Source organism: Polyodon spathula, chromosome 16 (assembly GCF_017654505.1).
Source record: "Polyodon spathula isolate WHYD16114869_AA chromosome 16, ASM1765450v1, whole genome shotgun sequence".
In the NCBI taxonomy this organism is placed as follows: Eukaryota; Metazoa; Chordata; class Actinopteri; order Acipenseriformes; family Polyodontidae; genus Polyodon; species Polyodon spathula.
Genome location: NC_054549.1, coordinates 8,933,271 through 8,954,506, shown reverse-complemented (window position 1 = coordinate 8,954,506; position 21,236 = coordinate 8,933,271). Strand labels below are relative to the sequence as shown.

At 43.1% G+C, this 21,236-nt stretch overlaps 1 protein-coding gene across 2 annotated transcripts; it reads right to left on the bottom strand.

Moving 5' to 3' along the window:
• Positions 1-4,301: 4,301 nt before the first annotated feature.
• LOC121328245 (28S ribosomal protein S16, mitochondrial-like) lies at positions 4,302-6,137 on the bottom strand. 2 transcript variants are annotated; one of them, XM_041272810.1, is made up of 4 exons: positions 6,030-6,137; positions 5,814-5,848; positions 4,998-5,258; positions 4,302-4,603 (listed from the first exon to the last, which is right to left on the bottom strand). In XM_041272810.1, the coding sequence occupies exons 2-4, from the start codon at positions 5,824-5,826 to the stop codon at positions 4,461-4,463; spliced, it is 417 nt and encodes a 138-aa protein (XP_041128744.1). In that variant the 5' UTR covers positions 5,827-5,848; positions 6,030-6,137; the 3' UTR covers positions 4,302-4,460. The 2 variants fall into 2 exon arrangements, with proteins under 2 accessions (XP_041128744.1, XP_041128743.1); XM_041272809.1 differs by lacking the exons at positions 5,814-5,848; positions 6,030-6,137 and adding an exon at positions 5,367-5,607.
• Between the last annotated feature and the right edge of the window lie 15,099 nt (positions 6,138-21,236).

The window sequence follows — 21,236 nt, the reverse complement described above, 5'->3', positions numbered from 1 at the left end:
ACTTCAGAGATGTACCTGTGCTGGCCTGTGGGCACAAAGTGAATAAGCTAAAGGATAGCATGGTGGGTAATCGGTTGCATACTAATAACGTCTTGCTTAGTCTTTATTTGAAAAAAAGAAATGGACACACTTTGGTTTCTACGCTTTGGATACTTCTGCTACCAGCCTGCATTTCACTGCGAGAGCGGCGTGGTGCAGATTATAGATCACTTCACATTGATTAACAGCTGGCAGACAAAAAATAAAGATGAATTAGGTGCACGACTGCTACTGGCAGGGGCTGCTATTAAGCACTACATGAAAATCAGGAATGTGTTTAAACAAGAGCTAGCTGTACTCTGCTAACCTGTCACCTGACTTGAGCTCCCTTGCTTTCCAGCAGGGCTCACCAGTGTTGAAACAATGACCTTTCCTGTGTTGATTCTGTAACGACACAAACCACAGAGTTGACAGCTGTATTCTTCTTATAGCTTGACAGGTGCTGGATGCCAGGAACATCAAACATTTGCTTCAGTGAAATTCTACCGGTCTTAAGCTACAACAGTTTTTTTTTTTTTTTTTAGTTTTTCTCTCCCTGTTCTCAAACCTTTATTATTAGTTTATTTAGCAGGTGTCTTCATCCAAGGTGACTTACAGAGTCTAGGGTGTGTGAACTGTGCATCAGCTGCAGGGTCACTTTTACAGCAACATCTCACCGGAAAGACGGAGCACAAGGAGGGTTGAGTGACTTGCTCAGGGTCACACAGCGAGTCAGTGGCTAATCATTGCTGCTGTCCTTGTTGATTTCTTCAAACAGTGCACTCGTGATCAGCAATATATGCAAAAACTACACAGTTGCCGTTGCTGTTAGTAATAACACAATCTGCTCTAGTCAGTTTCTTTAACCTCGACACGAGCCCCTTGTGTGTGGACAGATCCACATCAGAGATCTTTATTGAAGAGCAGTATATCGGTGTTCTGGTAGACTGCTCAGCTGGCCTCCACCTCGAATGGTCCTATTCTATATCCTATCTCCCATTCCTCTGGTTTCAAATCCTAGCCCAGACCAACAGATACTGTAAATTAATGCAAATCCTCTGCTTGGCCCCTGCTTTTGATTTCTATCAAGCATCCAAGTAAAACAGAATAAGACATTTCAGAAGTGTGCTGTTAAGATTTTGATTGGTTGGAGTTGTATTGGAAAGCTGTTACAGCTCCTGGGTGAAGAGAAGCCCGAGTTCCAAAGGTTGCATATCTGGTCGATTCCATGTGTATAAAAACACTGCCTCATAAAGGCTCTTTTCTTTTCTCTGTGTGCAAAGCCACTTTATGATTTTACAAAAGCAAGCATGATCTCACAGGACACTCCCTGATAACCCATGCAGCTAATCATCTGACTATTTGCACAGTGCTTCAGTACATGTCAACATGAACTCTTAATGGGAGATTAAAACTGAATACAAAACATCCAAAAGAAAAAAAAAAGGCACCCCACACTGGGGAATTTTTTCCACAGTGCTTGCACCGGTCTTTAATGAACTCCTACTGTTTTCAGCAGAGAAACCCCACCTGTGTTTCATGCAGACGTGGCCACGTTAGAGCATTCAAATGCGTGAGATTTGAAGGGAAAAAAATTGCGAATAACTCCATTCAAAAGTCATGGAGACTGCTAAAATTGACAGCAAAAAAAGTGTCTAAAAACAAGTAAAACTTTTCTGTAATAGCCCCTGAATAGCACAGTAAAACAGTTTGCATTGAGATGAAGCTTTTCCAGACAGCTATCTCAGTAAATTGCAATTATGACTGTTTCTTTTAAAGCTCAACAATTATTCTGCAAGCACATTAAATAATATTTTGGTTGTCCAGTTTTGAAGTCACCATAGTGCACGGTCCAGTCACTTACTGGGCAAGAATGAGTGGACATGCCTCCCTCTGCAAGTCCATCATTTCTCACTCGGGTGTAAGCTGTTGACAATCCACCTGCAATGATTATAATGGAGTTTCGATACTTCTGATCAAAGCTCCTGAAAGTCCTACCCCTGCTTGTCACAAAGAAACCCAAAGCTCCCCTGTTTACTTTTTATTATACTGATTTGAATATACTGTACAAGACAAACCTCGCTGAGGTCACTGCTGCCAATCACAGTGCAATTCTAGTAAAGGAGCTCCATGGCTAAGCAGTGGGGGGGTGGCAGTGCAAAGGGGCTGCAGGTCATGATCATTCTCCACTCCATTTAGCGGTTTTACAAACCTAATAGCGGATTGAATGTTCCTTTTCTCCCATTTTGAACTTCATTTGTCTAGGCCTTAGACAGACAGGGAGCGGAGCAACGTTTCTTAATCTTTTCTGTAAGCTGATATGTATATAGATGTGTGTGTATATATAATCTCCTTCTGCAATAAATAAATAAATACATTAGGTTATCAAGCCACCCACATTTCCATCCATGCAGGTGGAATAAACACGATAACAGAAGCATTAATGTAATCGCTAATAGCCATTAACCTTACATGACCAAATGGGAAATTGACAACGAATAAACAGCCAGAATGAGATATGATGTGTGCATAACGTTAAGCAGCATTGCGGTTGTTCGTTTGTTTTAAATAGCTGCTGCTTTATTAAACACTAATAAAGAATCGAAACGCTGTTCTGGAAGAATACGAGCTGGGAATCCCAGGTGCAGTGCTCCACAGTGGCCAGTACAGATTGAAATGAGTGACCTGCCAGCCAAGAGCCTGGGCTCGTTCCTATAGAACCGTCAATCTGTTGCCTGTTGGGTCTGAAGCCCAGGAAAGGGGACACTGTTTGGTGCGGGTGACGTTTCACGACATGAACAAATCAATCCCCCAAAACAATCTTGAATTTCAGCTTTACTTCAAATGTACCCTGCAACGAGCCGCTTAAAAACTGGCCTGCTTAAAAACCGACTTCCACCAGCGAGATGCATCTTGTCTCTATTCTGCGACGCGTGTCAGGGGTGTGCTGTGAGAGGCGAGCTCGTTCACATGCAGCGGTACCTGGAGTCTGTGTTTCTAATGCTTTCTCGAACCCAGTGTGCAAACCGCGTAACTTTGTTGCTCAAGGAAGTTACACTACCGCAATCCCCTCCAGGATTTCATGAACTCTTCACCAGGGAAACACAGTAAAGCCTCCTGTCCTTTCACAAAGGGTATTGTTTGCAAGTCAGTGTGACAGTTTCAGGTTTTTATTGGTGTTGCTGTTTTGCACAATAAACCCTTTATACCAAACTGAGTAAGAATGCATCAATATTGGCTTCCTGGATCAATAAAAGGGGTCATTCTCTTGTAAACCAACAATGCATTCCTAATGAGGCTGTCAGCATTGTGACCCAAGATGTTATGGATCACGCCTTAGCTACAGCAAACAAATTTCTGTTTCCTCAGAACTAGCACCAGCGAGGTGATCTCATCACTGTACAAATGATTGCACCAAACTAGATCCTTTCGTAAACCTCGCCTGTCCTGCAAGTCTATTCTCTACTCGTTTTCATTTCGATAGAAGCAGAAGTTCCAGCAAGCCTGTGTGTTCATTTTAAAGCATGGCATCTCAAGCTAGGCTAAAGAAAGATCTCTGTTTGCCTTGTTTTCAGTCCGTTACTGTTTCGCATCCTGGCTCGCTTCACCTTGTCCGCGTCTTTGGCTGTCGAAGCCTGTCAATCAGTAAGGAAAGCAGCTGGCTGCTTCCTCACAGGAAAGAGAGCAATGCCGTGGAGCGTTTCAGTTCTCCTCAATGGAGAAACCGTTCAATACCGTCAGAGTTCACGTGAACAGCTCTGTGCAAAACATCATCTTTTCATCATACAGCCTCACACTGTTCTGGTAACTTACAAAAAAATCTCTAATAATTAAGACAATAATTGATTTATTACTGGCAGTTCTGTTACAAAAGCCACAGCCAGAAAGCACCGATCTTAAAGCTATGCTTGTTTGCAAATGCAATCTGTCCTTCCAATAACATTAACAACTGAAAGAATACAAGTTGAAATCTTTTATTGGGCACGTCTCAATCTTTACAGCGCTGTCCAGAAGCACGTTACAGGTGCAATCCCATTGCTCAGACAGAGGGATCTGGTTGTGTTGTGTATCCAGTGTACTGAGACAGTCGCATGGTAATCGGGGCATGATATTAATTGGGATTTTAACACATTTCATTTAGTTACATCACACAACAGTGTTAAATCGTACCTGCTCCACTCAATCAGTTTCCGGACTCCTGTTGCAGAGCAGTTTGATCCATTCCTGGTGTTTAATAAGTCACTCCTGTGCTTGTTACCTACACACTGTGGCTAACGTGGCACTCACTAAAACCTGGAATGGGTGAAAGTGCTCTGCAATAGGAGTCTCTGAGGTGGCACTTTCTGTGCTGTACTGGGGACCCAGCCTCTCAATCCTCCGCCACGCACTCTGCTTCGACCTGAGGTTCCAAACGTGAAGCGTCTTGGATCTGCAGTCCGGGGCTAAGCTGCCTCTGGTTTGCTCTCGCTGGTCTCCTCGCTCCCTTCTTTGGAAGCCCCGAGGGCCTCTTTCTGCGCCGCTGTTTTATGCAATCGCTCCGCCTTGGTCACGGTCATGGGGTGCAGGGGGAAGAACCCCGACAGGCCTGGAGAGAGGAGAGGGGAGACATTTCTTTCATCAGCCCTGTACCACTGCAGGTAGCAAAAACCAACGATACTCTATGGAAATAATTTAAAAAAATAAAATAAAAAAAAAAACCCAAGGAGCTATTAAAGCTAATAATTTATTTAACAAGGAGGTCACATCTGAACATCTATTTAAAAAAGCCGGAGATGGGAATAAGACTCCCACTGCAGAGCAGTTTGATCCAGTCATGGTTTCACTACAAGTTTAATAAGACACACCTGAGCTTGTCACATGCCCGCTGTGGCTTCTCAAGCTTGTAGTAAAACCTGGAACGGAGGAAGCTGTCGTGGAACAGGAGTCTTATTTCCATCCGTGTAGCGCAACAGGGAGCTGGGGGGCCGGGGGAAATTTACCTAAAAGTTTTGCTACGGGTTTGGTGGGATGTGCCCCGCAGGCAATCCAGTACTTGATCCTCTCAAAGTTCAGGCTGACCAGCTTCTCGTTGTGGGTGTTGGGGAGCGGGTCGAAGGAGCCCAGCTGCTCCAGGTGCTTGCTGTCTCTGGCTCTCTTGTTGTAAGCCGCTACGATGCGGTAGAAGGGTCGGTTGGTGCAGCCGCCCAGGGCCAGCCTGATGACAACATGGCCTCCGTGGTAATGCTTCAGCAGCAAAGAGGCTGGAAGAAAACAAGGGAAAGAGACAGCAATTACAACCAATGGGAAAGTGCACTAAATACACAAGAGGAAAAATAACACAGCACTGAAATATTGACAGAGGAACAGACCGGACTGCTTTGTCACTGTCACACACACACACGACCTTGGACTGGGAAATTGAAAGTCCCGCGAGATTCCAACGTGATTTCCGACGGCGTGTGTTTGCACACGTTGATAAGACAAGGCCAGGACAAAGGGTAAATTTCGCCAGTATATCACCCCACCCATGCAAATATTGCATTAAGACGTGTGTGTTTGCATGACATATCGCTACACACTACACTATGAATAAACGTATTTAAATGAAGAAATAAGATTCCCATCGCATAGAGGTTTCCCCAGTGCAGTTCTTACGAGCTTGATCAGCCCCAGTGTGCACGGCGGTCCGGCTCAGGGGGGTCTCCTTAAACTCGTTGTAACATCAGGAATGAATCAAACTTCCGTGCAAAGGACAGTCTCTTTGCATCCGTGCAGTAATTCCATTAATCATGACAAAATAGCGATTCGGCACTTACATAGACGAACCATGGTGTCCCTTGCTAAGCTGAAGCTGAAACAAAAAAATGAAATTAATCATCACATTTGCACAGCTTGGGTATTAAACGCGCATGGCTGCTTTACACAATAACAATAAATACATCAGAAATTCAATTCGTTATTTTCACAGTCAAAATACAACCGCGACTAGATTGGATAACGTATCTCAAGCAACGGATATTGAATATACCGACCGGGTTAGCTCTCTGACAGACTTCACAGCACGAAACCCTGCTCCTGCCAGAGTCACATTGCACCGGGCGCAGACATCTTTGAGACTCCGAAGCACAATCGGCTGCTCCCGAGAAACGGCTCCGGACACACTCGGCTCTCTTCGAGTGCAGTGTCGGAAACAGCCGAATCACGTTACTTTTTTTTTGGATGCAGTGAAAATTTACTCGAAAAGACACGTTTGGCATTTTCCCGGAGTTGCAGAAGTGCATTATACAACTAGAGCTAAAACTCGGTGTTTTACGGATTATGTGTGTTTATTTCTTTCTGCGTTTTTATATAACTGATTCGTGGTTTTTATTGTTATATTAATTTTTCTATATATGTTGCTTTAAAAATAGCCTAATTACAATATAAATTGCCAATTATAATCAGTTTGAATTTGTATGATTGCACAGCGGTTAGGTTTCAATCTAGCAGTTTGTAATTCGGAATATCCACCAGGGGGCAGACGTGTACCCCAGAACCAAATTAATGAACGTGTTGATTTTTTAAATTATTATATTTAAAAGAGAGAGATTATTATAATTGAAAAGTCTATGATAAACCTGGTATAAATTATTAAAATTGCAATATATGTATTTTATTTTTCATTGGTAAGTTTGCTTGTCTTTTTTCAGCAGAATTCAAGAACACGAACAGCTTTCAGGTTATGGGCTGCGGACCTTTCCAGTAAGAGGTAGGGAAGCTGGTTTTAAACCTGTGGTTCTCTTGCAACGGGTCACCGCGGTGAATGTGCACAGCAATGCTTTCCCCGTGGCTCTGCCTATGTTTACCCTGGCTTGAAGTGCTTTTGTATATGCGTGCCCAAACCTCTCTGTGCTTTCCAATGCTCTCTTGACACTTGGCTGTGCTTCATTGCTATTTATTTATTGCAGCTCGTTTTCATCACTCTGCTCGCTCTCTGGGTTCGTGCTCACCAAGCCTCTACTCTGCGATTCTGTTTGGATCCCTGGATTCCCACGTTGTGGAAACGCTAAGATACAAACGATCTCATTGGGGTTTGCATGTAGTTTTCACTCGTTTAGACCTGTTTTTATTTTTGAAGTAACTCGTGAAAGCTGTTTCGGAACAGGGTCTCTAATTTCATTTCAAAATCCCAAAGGTTTGAAATGACGGAAAGTAAGTTTCGCAGAGATGAAACGCATTTAAAACGCATCCGCCAATCAAAGCAGTGTGCAGGATTGTTGAAACATGGCGCGGACTAACCACTAGGTGGAGACACAGTAGCTTTGTTTCATCACAGGGTAGAGAGGACTTTCTTTCCAGACACATAACACAAGGTTAGTGTTGCTGTACCAATCGTCAGACTTGCACAGTATGAAGGGAGGGTAGAGGGGAGAGTGGAGAGGGGGAGAGAGGGGATTACACAAACCTGTAAAACTCACCCTGGCCTTTGTTACAGTTACAAGGAAGGAGAGATTGATTTTCCTCTGTGAACCGAAAATCAAAGGTCATGGTGTTTGCATGCAGCTGAAGGGAATATGTATCACCCTAATGTTTCCTTCTCCATTAAAAAGCCATCTTTTCTCAGAAGGAACATTGGGATTTCACACTAGCTTTAAATAGGACTGGCATTTTTCGGTGTGACAGACATGTGAATGGCTGTGAAGGGAGATCCAGTTAACACCTAGCAGTGGGACAAATGAGCTTTGTGTCTGGGGCCTGGGTAAACAAATGGAACGGCGGAACCAATTAACATCACTGCGCAAGCTGGCCTTTACTGAGAGCGCAGGTCCAGCCGGTCAAGACTCAGGAGTCCACACCAATCCCCAAGCCAGGTAAAGAGAAACTGGACGAGGTAATGCACCCTCCACTCCGGGTCTCTGCGCATGAAACCCATGACGGGGGGGGGGGGATATGGTCGGTTAAAACTCCCCATCCCTGGACCACAAACCACGTGGTGGTTACACTGTCTACTTGATTGCCAGTTTGGCCTGGGCACTGGTATGAAGATGGAGCTGGATAGGTGTCTGGAGGTCCAGCCCCTCTCCACGCCTCCAGCAGTGCACTGCATTCCACCCGGGCACTAACAAGAGAATCACAATGCCTCCCCATGCTTGGGGATAGACCGGACATATTTGCCCATTTCAGTAACAGAGTTGCACTGCTGTTGTCCAGGGGCCTCTTGGGTTTGCCCAGGTTTTCTGTAGCATGATTAGGGCCAGAGCTGTCCAACAGTTTTGGCATGGAGATTTTACCAGGAAATTTGTAAAGCGAAAGAAGGAATGTGGTGTAGCCACACTGCCCCCTGCTTCAGCACTTCGCTGCTTATCTATCAAGCTATAAGGTCATTTGTTTGCTTCCACCAAAAGCAACAGCTTTAACCTCTAACCATACTGTGGAGGCTGGTGATCTCTATGGGTCTCCACACACAGCTCTGCACTGGGACCGCCCTGCTTTAGATTAACACATAGAAGCAGATGAAACAGCACACCTAGAATACTGGCTTTCAGAGTCTGCTGGGAAACTCAGTTTGAAGGTTTGCAGTTCAATGCCTTTTAAATGTTAGTGCAATTAACGTGATAAACTGAATTGCAACAGGCAAATTGATTTGCTGATTAATATTTACATTTTTTATTTGCAATTATGATCAGAGCTACTTTTGTGGCTGCTTTGGAAAGGAACCTGGCTATAAAGTGAGTGTGTTGATTTAATGCCGTCAGGGTTATTTTATTCCTTCCCCCTGCTCGTATTCTAATTGAGCTGCAGCTCTGCATGATTATTTCTTGTTGCTTCTTTGCTCAAAGTTTCCTCTGTGTCCTGCCACGATAACTGCCCAATTCTGCAGTCATTTCTTGCTTAAATATTGCAATTCAGCCTCATCAGTGGCATAACCATTACATTGGAAACATGCTGCGTAAAAATCAAGCACGACGACACAGGAAATGTAGCAATTGCAATTTTTGCAATGAAAGTGATTCTCAGATGAAACCTGTGACAGGTTTATTAGCTTTATTTTGTCCCAGTGTCAGTACTATAGCCCAAAGCCGCAGTATCTTAATAATAATAAAGATGATAATAATAATAATGATAATATTAAGGCTATTAGTGCTACCTCATTGTATTTTACCTACAGGCATAACACTGTTAATAAATAATGTGTGCATGTGTAATATATATATATTATATGCACCGCAGAACCCTATATTGACCTACAGCTATGCATCAAGTTTTCAGTTTCGATGAAACATTTCCGATTTTCTCTCTGCTGTAACTTTGTCTTCTGTTACCTCAGAGATTGCTACTACTCTGAAGTTCTTAAGCTATGCCCCTTGGTGCAGTCTGACGGGAACCTGCCTTTTCAGTTTCTTTTGTAAATCCTTTATTTCCATCACAGCATAAATCTTTCACGAGGGAGTCATTGCAAATCGATGTACAGGAAGACAAAAATAGAAGGATTGTAAAACAGTTAAAAAAATAAAGTGAGAACAGATTCCTTTTACCAAGTTGTTATTACCGTAATGTCTGGGTTAAATACAGAGCAGTATATAAGCAACCGAAAAGAGGACACAGAGAATGCTGTGACTGCTCCGGAAACACAGATAAGTGAACAGGAGAGTGAAGTTCAGGAGAACACCAAATAAAACAACATTAAAACCGTGGAAAATACCAAAGCAGCGTGCAGTGAGTGTAAAACGCACATTAGAGTAACCATCATTTATAGTAACGCATGACTTCAGCCTTATGACTAATTTAGTTTTTTAAATAAAATTGTAACAGATGAGCTACTGGACTTGAATATAACATTCGGAATATGATGACCGTAAACCGTGGCGAATGTCCATTGTGTTCTCACAGCTTTGAACCGTTCGATTCCGGGAAATGTTTGGCGCGTTCAATCGCGGCTGGACTCTGACGTCCACGTGTTATTTTTGAATTCGCGACCTTCAAAGATGATTGGAGCTGCTCAAAGAACAGCGTCAGTGTTGCACTTCTGAATGTTTTGTGTAAAGAACTGCAAATGAATAGACGCTTTGACGATTGCTTAGCGCACAGAATGCATCTTGCACGGTGAATCTTCCACGAGTGATCCACAGAATGTCGATCTTGATGTCTGGAGGTGGGCCGGCCCCTTGGCGAGGTCTCATGCTTCCCCTCTCATCAACACGCTCTGTTCTGCCCGACCAACTTTCCTTGAAAAGCTATTTAGAAATGTTTGTCTGGGCTGACAAAGTGTTGAAGGACAAAAATGCTGAACCGTGCCAAATGGAAGACATGTGATTTTGTCTTGAATAGATGTGTAATAACACTGATATTCGCACGCTGTTTGCTGGGGAGAAACAGTCAAAGATAAGTATGACGTTATAGTCTTACCTTTTAAAAGAGAAAGAGGTGGATTACACATGAAAACGTTTCAGTCCGAACTGACCATCAGCAATGTTTATATCAAATGGCATCAGACTTTGACCTGTCAAAATACAGCAGGTAGAACTGCACCCCTGTATTGATGAAATAGGGCTCTGTGTATGGGATTTCTGACTGTTTACAGTCCAGATCCACTATACATGTGCGATTCAATATTCCTGTCTGTAGGAGGGAACTGGATAACCCTCGTTACGGGCTTCAATGACGGAAGAACAAGTCTCTTGAAATCTCTTTTAGTATCTGAAAAAAGAAACAAGGACCAGGGGTCACAAATGGAGATTAGACAAAGGGGCATTCAGAACAGAAAATAGGAGGTACTTTTTTACACAGAGAATCGGGAGGGTCTGGAGCCAACTCCCCAGTACTGTTGTTGAAGCCGACACCCTGGGATCCTTCGAGAAGCTGCTTGATGAGACTCTGGGATCAGTAAGCTGCTAACGACCAAACGAGCAAGATGGGCCGAACATGGCAGCGTTCGGGAAATGTAAAAAAACAAACAGGTCTCCAGCCTTCCAGTTAAAGCGTTGCGGCGCTGTGCACACATGGCCCTGCTATGGCTCTGTGAATACAGCCTCAGCGGGGCTGCCCTGAGAAAGCATGTGCAGGCAGGAGCCTGTGGAACACTGTAGGCTGGGATCGGGGTTCCAGATGACATCACTGCAAGCTTGCACCCCAAATGAATTTGAATGGAAATAATGGAAATAAATGAGTGAACAGTCTGGAAAATCTAAATGTGCTGCTGCAAGTTAGAGAAATGTCGTTCCAACAGCAACCCTTACTCCCAGTGTTTAACATTGGCATCGCTGCACAGTCACACCAAACGCAGAAAGAAAAACCGAACAACAAAGGACGCAATGCAAGACCGACTCGCGCTGGCCAGGAATCAATGTGGGTATTAAATTCAATTAAGTTCAATTAAATTTTGCGCATTTATGTTGCCTTGTTTTGTCAGTTATATGCATTCTGTATCAAATACCCATGAAATAATCCTCCGTGAGAGTGGCGTGGTGTCCAAGCACAGCCCCTGAATGGGTGTCTGCCGCTGACATTTGCTCTTCACAGTTTTTATTGAAACCTCTATAGCTGATTTACCGGCGGGTGAAGTGGCAGCACTTTTTGGTTCGGCTCTATTTACTGCCGGCTCTTGTAGATCGCTGTTTTAAAAACGGGTGTGTCTCGGTTTGGTGCGGTATTGATTCCCACCGTCCCAATACCTATATACTGGAGTGTGGGTGTGCATGCAGACCGGTACAGTATCCACAGCGCTGAGGACACACAAACGCATTGCCCATCAAATGATTCACGTTTCACGCCACTGCAGTCATGCTCCAAGTGAAACAAATCGGCCAGCATGTATAATGACTGCAGCTACTTTCTTGTTCATTAAACAGAGTTCTTTCTTTCTTTCTTTCTTTCTTCGACTAGTGTTTCAAGAGAGAGGAGAGCTGCTCTAAACAATTAAAGCAAACGACAGCCAGTCTATCACATGCTGCTCCGTTGAAAAGACAGTGTTGTTCCGAGGTTGTGGGGAGAAATTGCGCACAGCAAGGGGACTGGAGACGATTTAACCCCAGTGCCACTGAAATAGAGAAACTACCTTGGAAATCCGAGCGCTGAGCAGGGTTTCAGACGTACCTCTGATAATGAAGCGCTGGAAATCCTCTCATCACTGTGCACCCTTGCCATCTGGCTAAGGCTGCTTGAGTGTATCTTATACATCACGTGTAGTGAGACAAAGCTACAGAGCAGTGTCTGCTCTCAGAAGAGTTTGCACTGTATATTTGCACTAGCACCAGACGTTTCTCACGGCTGTTATACTCTGCATTTACCATAGTTAACTTTACTGCTTACAATGCCCCTATGCTTTAGACCTCTCTGTGCGTTACCATGCTTTCATTGTGCTTTGCCAGACCTCTCTGTGCGTTACCATGCTTTCATTGTGCTTTGCCACGCCTCTCTGTGCAAACAAACAGCATCACTCCTCATGTTGTATCCCTCACTCTCACTGTCATGGGGAGCAGTGACTGGGTTGACTTCTTTGACCTCGCTATTTTGCACCACATGGTCTTCTGAATAGAAACTCCACCTACAGGGGAGTTCATTGGTTATTCTAATATAATACTTTGGTGTCTTTTATTTACGGCTTGTCTTTTTGCTGTTCTGCGTTGTGATTCATGATTCTAAGTGTCATACTTTTATATATTTCTATATTCTGTATATGCAGTTAGAGAGAGAGGGAGACAGTGAGGACAAGAGAAGAACAAAGGAAAGAAACGCATTCTGTGCTTGTTAACTTGTAACTGAAGAGAACAGGTGATGTTCGCAGTCCCTGCAATCATCGTTTTGGCACTCGAGGGCCTGGCAGCTCCATTGGTTTGTTCTGGAGAATAAAAGAGCTATTCTTCCACCCACTCTGGGTGAAGCAGCAAATGGTTCCTGCAGGAGGCAGGCTGGCAGAGCTCTCTGGGAAGCAGGGGAGCCCTGCTTATCCTTCTGCTGGGTACATTAGGACGTCTTCACTATTTTTCTTGCTGTTTTTATAAAAAAAATGCTGCAAACTCCACACGCCACCAAAAAAAAACGTGCCAAAACAATTTGTACCACAAAGAAAGACAGCAGAAACAAACTCTTAGCTCTTAGATTAAATGTTCATTTTAAATGAAGTACAAGATGTTTAATGATGTTTAATGAATTTGATTGAATCAAAATGGGCTTAAAAAAGGAGTTTTGACCCATAAGTTCCCGTGTAGAGTTGGTGCACACCCTCTATTGTCCCATACAAAGTCAAGAATTGCCTTGAAGTCCAGCTTCTTCGTTCCAATTGTAAATGTTCTTTTACCTTTTATCAGGGAAACTAATTTGTATTTATTGCAATGCTTTCCCTTTGCTGTCTGCACTGTTAACAATGGTGGCAGCACGCTCAGCGCAGTGTTTGTAAAACTGAACCCACGGCTGGAATCAGGATCTGAAAGTGCTGTAAGGGTTAATCTCGGAGGTGTTTTGGAATGCTTCTGTGCGGATTGTAGCAGGGAGGACTGCTCTCTCATCTCTGACATTCCTTCCTCTCCTTGCGGTGATAAATGGTGACAAGACGCCATTACCACCAGCTTGATTTAACACGCCTAAGCAGTTCCATCTGGGAGCTTACACAGGATGCTAAATGCTCTCCGTTCCTCCTTGGAGACCTCATACTGCTCTGTGGCGGGTCCTGACATGGCTGCACCTGCTGTCTCATCTTCTGCCGGCTCTGGCACAGTACACCCCTCACCTTTCCCATCTCCAGCCCTGCGTGGCTTTGATCCCGGGGGGCGTGGCTACCCCTCTCTCCTAGGTAGAAGATACCCACGCGATCTTCCAAGTCTAGTCTTCTCCAGTAATAACCACGCCACTATTTACTAATACATAACATCGTATGACAAAGGGAATATCTGTGCCCTTTCACTGAGAATGCAAACCATATTCCCTGGCGATTAAAAACCTGACACGTTACAGTTTGGAAGAGCTAGTCCCATTGACTGTACAGCGACAGCTGTCTACTGCAATTTCTATTAGTATCATCCCTCTATTTGTTCTGTTAAATAATGTTTGAAGTTTGTGCATGTTTTATTGGCTGAAATAAAGTTATTTCTGATAGACTTTTGTTGGAAGAACAGCGTGTTTTTGGAATTTGTCTTTTCGTTGTATTGGTACAGAGTCTTTTTTCAGAAGGGTGCTGTCAACAGAGAGGATATTAGGAAGTGAGCTGGAAAGAATCGAAACGGCTTCTGTCCAGCGCTGTGAGCTGGAAGTGGTTTGCCACCGTTTCCTGCGGTAAGATATCTCTGCGCTGTTATTAGGAGCAGCAGCCGGCTCCCAGGACCCCTTCTGAAAAGAGATGACTCTCTCATGGTTCCCCCCATCCTGATTAAATAAGAGTAAAGCACAGTAAGCAGCCATGTCTTCCTCTTACAAGATGTTTTATACAAGCGCTTTCAAGCATTGTGATAAAGTCCCCAGAGGAAACAATAACACATTCGAAATAATTCCGAGCAGATGTGAACATGCTGCAGCGTGTTAACAAGGTTCAACTTGTTGCACTATCAGAGTGGCATGAAGACTTCGGCTGCTGGCAGAGAATACAGTATGAGGCATGTTTTGGGTGAGCTCTGTGGTTTTGATAGGGATTTTGTACTGTGAGGTCAGAACCCCACACCCACCACGATGTCATTCATTAACACTTCTAGATTATGTAAAATGCAATACCAGAGCACTGAAGGTCTTATTGAGAGCAATGTTCTTTGAACCCCATAACCCAAACTAAAAACTATTGCATAGCGTGAGCGATAGAGATCTTAACTAACCTTAAACCATGGCAACTTTCTTGTAGGTTTTCTATATGTTATGTAAGAGAGAGTGTTGTCTCTGTAGCAATGCAGAAGTGACCTCACTGAATGACCTTCATGTCACCGCAGTGGCACAGCAGCGGCATTGCTAGGGTTCTGTACGCTTTGAGGTTTGATTTACAGTTTTTGGCAGCCCGCTCTCATTTGACAGTGACAGCTAGCGGGCCCTGGCAGTGATGTCATGGCGTGCTTTCTAACCCCGGCGAGATCTTTCTGAACGCTTATTGTTCACGGCTCACAGTTCACTGAGAGATGGATCAGGGCTTCTCACACTTCATGTTTTCAAGTCTCCCACTCATGAGTGCAGATTAGGGTGTGTGTCAAAGGGCTCCTCCGCACAAAGACAGTGTCTTTGCCCGTTGTTAATGATGGACGGGCACTTCAGTCTTGTCCTTGTGGTTTCATAAAGAACTGTGTTTAGTTGGCAAGTTCTAGAACACCTCTAGAAGAAAAGATGTAAAACTTTAAGGCAAACTGTATGTAAATCTTTCCATAAACCTTTTGTAAACTTTATGTAAACTTCGCACTGGAGCAAAAGCATAACTATAACCCAAAATTCTCGTTTGGGGGGGTGGGGGGAGAGTTTTTATAGAACACTCCAAATTTTTTGCAGCTGAAATAATAATTCCTAACTTGCTTCGAGGGACGGAAGAGGGATTGGGGGGGGGGGGGGTTGACCTTACAGTACAGTAAAACAAGCAGGAGCACTAAAGCTGTGTTTGCCCTCGGTCTGATTATTTTTCCTACATATGCTACCGTGCTAAAAGCAATCACAAGACTTGAACAATGGTAGCCAAACCAGAGGCGACTGGCAGATTTCCGCTCTAATTTGATATGGGTTCTCTGGCTTATCCAGCGATGCTGCTGAAGGCATCCTAAAGGAAGAGACCCTGTGCTGGCTGCAGCAGAGGCGCACCTCGCAATCCCATGAGCACCCTCTTTTACAGAGACCCTTTCTTACTAAACCATCTGCAAGAACCCATCATTTCTGAAGAAACCCAAATGGTATTTCTTGCCATTGGTGCCCGTGGACAACGCTGCATGGAACATTTGATTCAGTCTCATCTACACTTTGATTCGTATCTCTTAATGTAAATCGAGAGAGAGAGAGGATTAAGGTTCAAGGAGCACTTCGGCTGTTCCTCGTCCAGTGAAATAAACACTGCTCTCTATATATGTTTGTGCTGTATACTGTTTATATAACTAGTACGTTGTATGGGAAAGAAAGGATCTTAAAACAGATTAATTTGGGGAAGGTGCTTTTAAATTTGCTTCATTTTTTTGGTGTAGATGATTCAAGAAAATCCTCACTGTTATATTTAGATGACGTCAGATTTCAGCTCAGAGTTACACTGTTTATTTATTTCCTTATAACCGATGTTACAGCAGCCAGAACAGCGCAGTCCAGTGTCACAGGGAGAAGCTGTCCTTGGAGGATGCATTTCTTTGAAGTCAGCTGCCAGTGAACTTAAGTAGTTTGAATATTTAGTTTTACAAAAATGTTTTTTTTCAGGCCACTGCGAGTCAAACAGCTTGGTCTGCTTTAACCAGTTTAACTGATGCCGTCTTTTTCTGTACAAAATGCAGCTCAGCGATGCTCAGCCACCAAAGATTTACCTGCCCTATGCAATTTGAATTAAGCAATGGATTACTATAGGAAATCATTGGTGTTTCTGCCATCCTGTAGGCATATGTGGAAATCACACCCATTTCTATAGATAGCTATAGATTTCTGTAATATTCTCCAGATCTGTAAAACTGACGATTTTAAATGTATTTTATTTTCTGTAGATTTCTAAAAACACCTGAAGATTTCAGAGAGGTGTTCTGTACACGCACGCACGCACGCACACAGCACTGCCACACGCACACTAACACACGCACACTGCCACACACACACACACACACACACACACACACACACACCCACCCTTTTGCAAGGAATATATATATATATATATATATTAATATATATATATATAAACCCCCCAGATAGTGATTAGCAACTCTGCACATTCACCCAGAAGCATTGGAAGTGCTGTTTTTAATTACCATGGCACTAATAAAGACAGGCACTGCGTTTGAAGAATGCGCCAAAGATCCAGATAAGATATGAGGTGCGATGAAAGAGAATGTCTCTTCAGTCCCAGCCTTTGGGACGAGCACGAGAGGAGGACAGGGTCTATTTAAACAAGGACTGCATCTCAGAAGTCTGACAGGCATGAAGACGACCACTGCCCAGCGCAACAGAATCCAGTCTTTGTTGGGGAGGTTGTTAATGACTTTTTTTGTCATTCTCTTCACAGCTTCCATCTTTGATCCTGTTCCAGTCGGTACCGGGCATTGGTCTCGGTGCTTCCCTGCGCCTGGTTGTCTGCTCTCCTGTCCCGTCCTCGGATTTCTAAACAATCTCCAGACCCTGAGACACCAACGAGGGCCTGATCCTTATTTTGAATGCTTTTTAATTTTTCCGGATTTCCCTGAAATGCACAAACACAGTTGTTACTTCTGGCTATGTATTAACAGGACACACTTTCCATAGCTATCTCGGTATGCTCATTAAACAGCTGCAGGGAAGACAGTTTTTATAACTTTTCAATGCTACTAATTTCCAGTGTCACTGAAGTCGGATCTGTTGGGATTTTTTCTCGCTTGTAATAATGATCTTAATTATCCACCGTCACAATCAGATCGCCGGCAGCTTTGTCCCGATGCACTACAGCTTTTGCTTTGTGTAATGAATGAAGTGGAGGTTTTATGTTATTTTCATTAAATCGTTAGGCAGTTTACAGTTAGCATGAATCTATCTGATTTATAGTTATAATAAAAACCCCACTGTTTTAATTAACAAAGAGAGAGGGCTAGTAGATTACACTATGTAACACAATTTTTGTTCCTGGGTAATAAGTGTTATTTCCTAATTGCTTATTCCTCAAAAGTATAGAAAACTTTTCTTTTGTGACCAGGACAGTGATATTTCAAAATATCACTATTTCCAATGAGAAAACGGGCGCTTTTGTGTCTTTTCGTTCACATAAAGTCAGAAAAAAACAACATATGAATCCAAATTAACATGTATTTATACTAAAGTAATACAAAAATAACTACAAAAGATTTAGAAGTGAGTAGTTTTTTGAGATTTACAGTTACTGTAAATTTACAGTATAATCGTAAATCTCTAAAGCCGCGTATTACCCGTCACAGGCAGGGCAGCGAGCGGCTCTGTTTAATGAGCAGAGATTGACAGAGCAGGTTAACTTCAGAGGCGTGGAAGCACCGCCTCAACAGTATTAAGTGCCGCCAGGTGTCTGTGCGCAAATATTACTGTCAGTCAAGCACGCAGGGGTTATTGCTGTGAGTGAAGGGTAGCCTACTCTCCTGTAAATTGGGAGAGAGAGAGAGAGAGAGAGAGAGGGAAGAGAGAGAGAGAGAGAGAGGAGGGGAGACGAGAGAGATGAGAGAGAGGAGAGAGAGAGAGAGAGAGAGAGGAGAGAGAGAGAGAGAGAGAGAGAGAGAGAGAGAGAGAGAGAGAGAGAGAGAGAGAGAGAGGAGAGAGAGAGAGAGAGAGAGAGAGAGAGAGAGAGAGAGAGAGAGAGAAGAGAGAGAGAGAGAGAGAGAGAGAGGAGAGAGGAGGAGAGAGAGAGAGAGAGAGAGAGAGAGAGAGAGAGAGAGAGAGAGAGAGGAGAGAGAGAGAGAGAGAGAGAGAGAGAGAGAGAGAGAGGAGAGAGAGAGAGAGAGAGAGAGAGAGAGAGAGAGAGAGAGAGAGAGAGAGAGAGAGAGAGATTGATTAGACGCTCAATCACCGTTGGGAGAGCAACAGCGCCCTCTATCAGACGCTACGTGCATTGCTGCTGAACACAGCATCTCGTTGTTTTTGTGTGTGGAAAGCGTTTGGAGATCCTGGTGGTCTGCGTATAAAGTAATTACTGCAGTGAAATGACAGCTCGGGTCACCGGGGGGCTGGGCAGAGGTTATTATTATTATTATTATTATTATTATTATTATTATTATTATTATTATTATTATATTAGTCGTAGTGGCAATGTATGACAAACATATGTAATTGCATATTTAGCACGCATTTACTACACCTGCATTTATATTAAATACAACTTATTTTACTTTATTTTAAATATACCTTTTTTTAAAATAAATAAATAACTATTGTAATAACTAATTTCAAACGACTTCACGACACAGTGCGGATGCCTACGAGGTATAATTGTGAGCGAAACCAGGTGCTTGCTTTCGATGGGCTGGTTATTACAATAACACTGGAGCGGCTCGCTTTCATTAGCCTTTTAAGGAGCTCCAGGTGCGCGTCTACCAAGAGACCGGAGACGGTTCTGAAGATACCGAGCGGAAGAAAGGAAATGGGGTAAGCCTACGTGATTTAGGGATCCTCCGTGGACCTCGATATAGTGTGTGTGTGTATATATATATATACACACACACACACACACACACGGGAGGTGTACCTCGATATTGTGTGCGTGTGTATAGTTGGCCTGACTTGCCGACTTAGGGAACAAATACTTTTTTTGTCCACCTTTAGGCTACTGGATTTATCCGCGCCCTCCCCTGACCTTATCCACTATACACTGTTTACATAAACTGCTGTATATTGCATCAAAATGCTATGAGCAACAAGTCGAGTTCAGAAATCTGGAAGGGAAATTTTTGATGAATCAATTATAATTGAGTCACGGGCTATAATAGGAAAAGCCTAGCGCCTTATCAAACAAAATGATACAACGTATTTGTGATTGAATTTAGTTTCAAACACTCTTTGATGTATGACCTTTTTGTTCAATGCGTTTTATAAAAGTGATTGAAGGTGTACACCATGTATCCTATATGTGCGTGTGTGTTTTAAGAATCACAAGCATGGCTTTACTCTGCTATTTTTTTTCCAGAAGGGTGCCTGCTCCCGCTGGCTATCCAGCCGTGTTGTCTCCAGTACCAATTAAAACCACACTGGTAGCTTTATAGGGAACCACAAAATGCGCGCAGGTGAACCCGCTGGACAGGCGACTGGAGACGGAGCGCTTCGCTCGCTTGGCCGCGCCCTCTCTGGGACCTTTTTAGAAGCTGGTTAAAATTGCCCAACCAGGTAAAAAGAGAATCCAACCACAGCCCTGAGGCTGGCGACCTGCAAACAGTAAACCTCAACATACAGCTCTCGCCAACAGTGCTGCATCACCCTGTACAGCTAACTGTTTACTTCATGAAGTCCAATGAAACCTACGCGTTAACACGTTGAATTGCACACCGCTTTGTAATTTTCCTTATCGAAAAACTCACAACAATTGAAAAAAAAAAGTGACATTTCGAAATCTAACATTAAATACTGTACGACTATTTCATCCGGAAGACTTTTTTTTGTAGTTTCTTTGATTTTGATGTTAAATAAAATATCAAATTATGTTCTTATTATTATTATTATTATTATTATTTATTATTATTATTATTCTTCTTCTTATTATTATGTCTCAATCATAAAATTCTAGGTGATGCAAAACTTTTGTCAACAGCTGTACAGCTTTATGCAAGTGTCCCAGGATTTGACATGGATCTTGAACAAGTAAAATATGATACAAGTTTAGCAGCTCTATGGCTAGTTTGAGGCTGGAAACGACTAGTTAGTATTATTAACCTTTTTTTCAAAAAGCCTGACAAGGAAATAAGCTTAAAAAAACATTCCCGCACAAGTCTACTGTTTGTAAGGTGCATAACATCAAATCTTGAGGGGTGTTGAGGGGTGGCAACGGTGCGTGTGTGTGCGTGCGTGCGTGCGTGCGTGCGTGTTTTAATGGGACTTTAGTGCGTTCAGTTATAACTGTGCTTCGAAGGTCTTTGAATTTCAGCCCCTATGATATGTATTAATTTTTCTCTGTTTTTTTTTTCATTGGCTTTGGTGCAAGCGCACAGCCCGTCTTTGTGCGCGGTGTAGGTTACACGTCTTATTGTAGGCGGTAATTAAAACGGATCCTCTGTAAAACAGATTTAAGGATCGCAGTGGATTTATTCAATGTGTTGTGACACTTTTTCTATTGTCCGGGACCTATCCTGTTCAGCTGGTGGCTGAGACCTGTTTTACGGTTCATGCGGTTTTATTTATTTTTTGGTCCCCTGAGATCGGGGATGTGTAGCCCTGTGAAAATAAATTAACTCTCATTACACACAAATTAACAGTGTCACTGCATGTGTGTTGGCAAAACTTTGCCTTTCGCATCAGCTACCAAGCGGCCATCCACTGCTTGCAGTGAATTTGTGTGTGTGTGTGTGTGTGTGTGTCTATATATATATATATATATATATAGAGAAAACCATTTTGACTAAGAGAGATTTTGTTTGGTTTATATATATCAATATATATATATATATATATATATATATATATATATATGTATTTTGGTA

What these genes read in the sequence shown, in the direction of transcription:
- LOC121328245 (XM_041272809.1), bottom strand. Translation starts at nt 5,526, where the DNA reads ATGGGTGGGGTGATATACTGGCGAAATTTACCCTTTGTCCTGGCCTTG. An exon ending in GACAGTGACAAAGCAGTCCG is followed by an intron (nt 5,259 to 5,366) that starts GTCTGTTCCTCT and finishes GTTTTCTTCCAG; the next exon opens with CCTCTTTGCTGCTGAAGCAT. An exon ending in ACCCGTAGCAAAACTTTTAG is followed by an intron (nt 4,604 to 4,997) that starts GTAAATTTCCCC and finishes TCCTCTCTCCAG; the next exon opens with GCCTGTCGGGGTTCTTCCCC.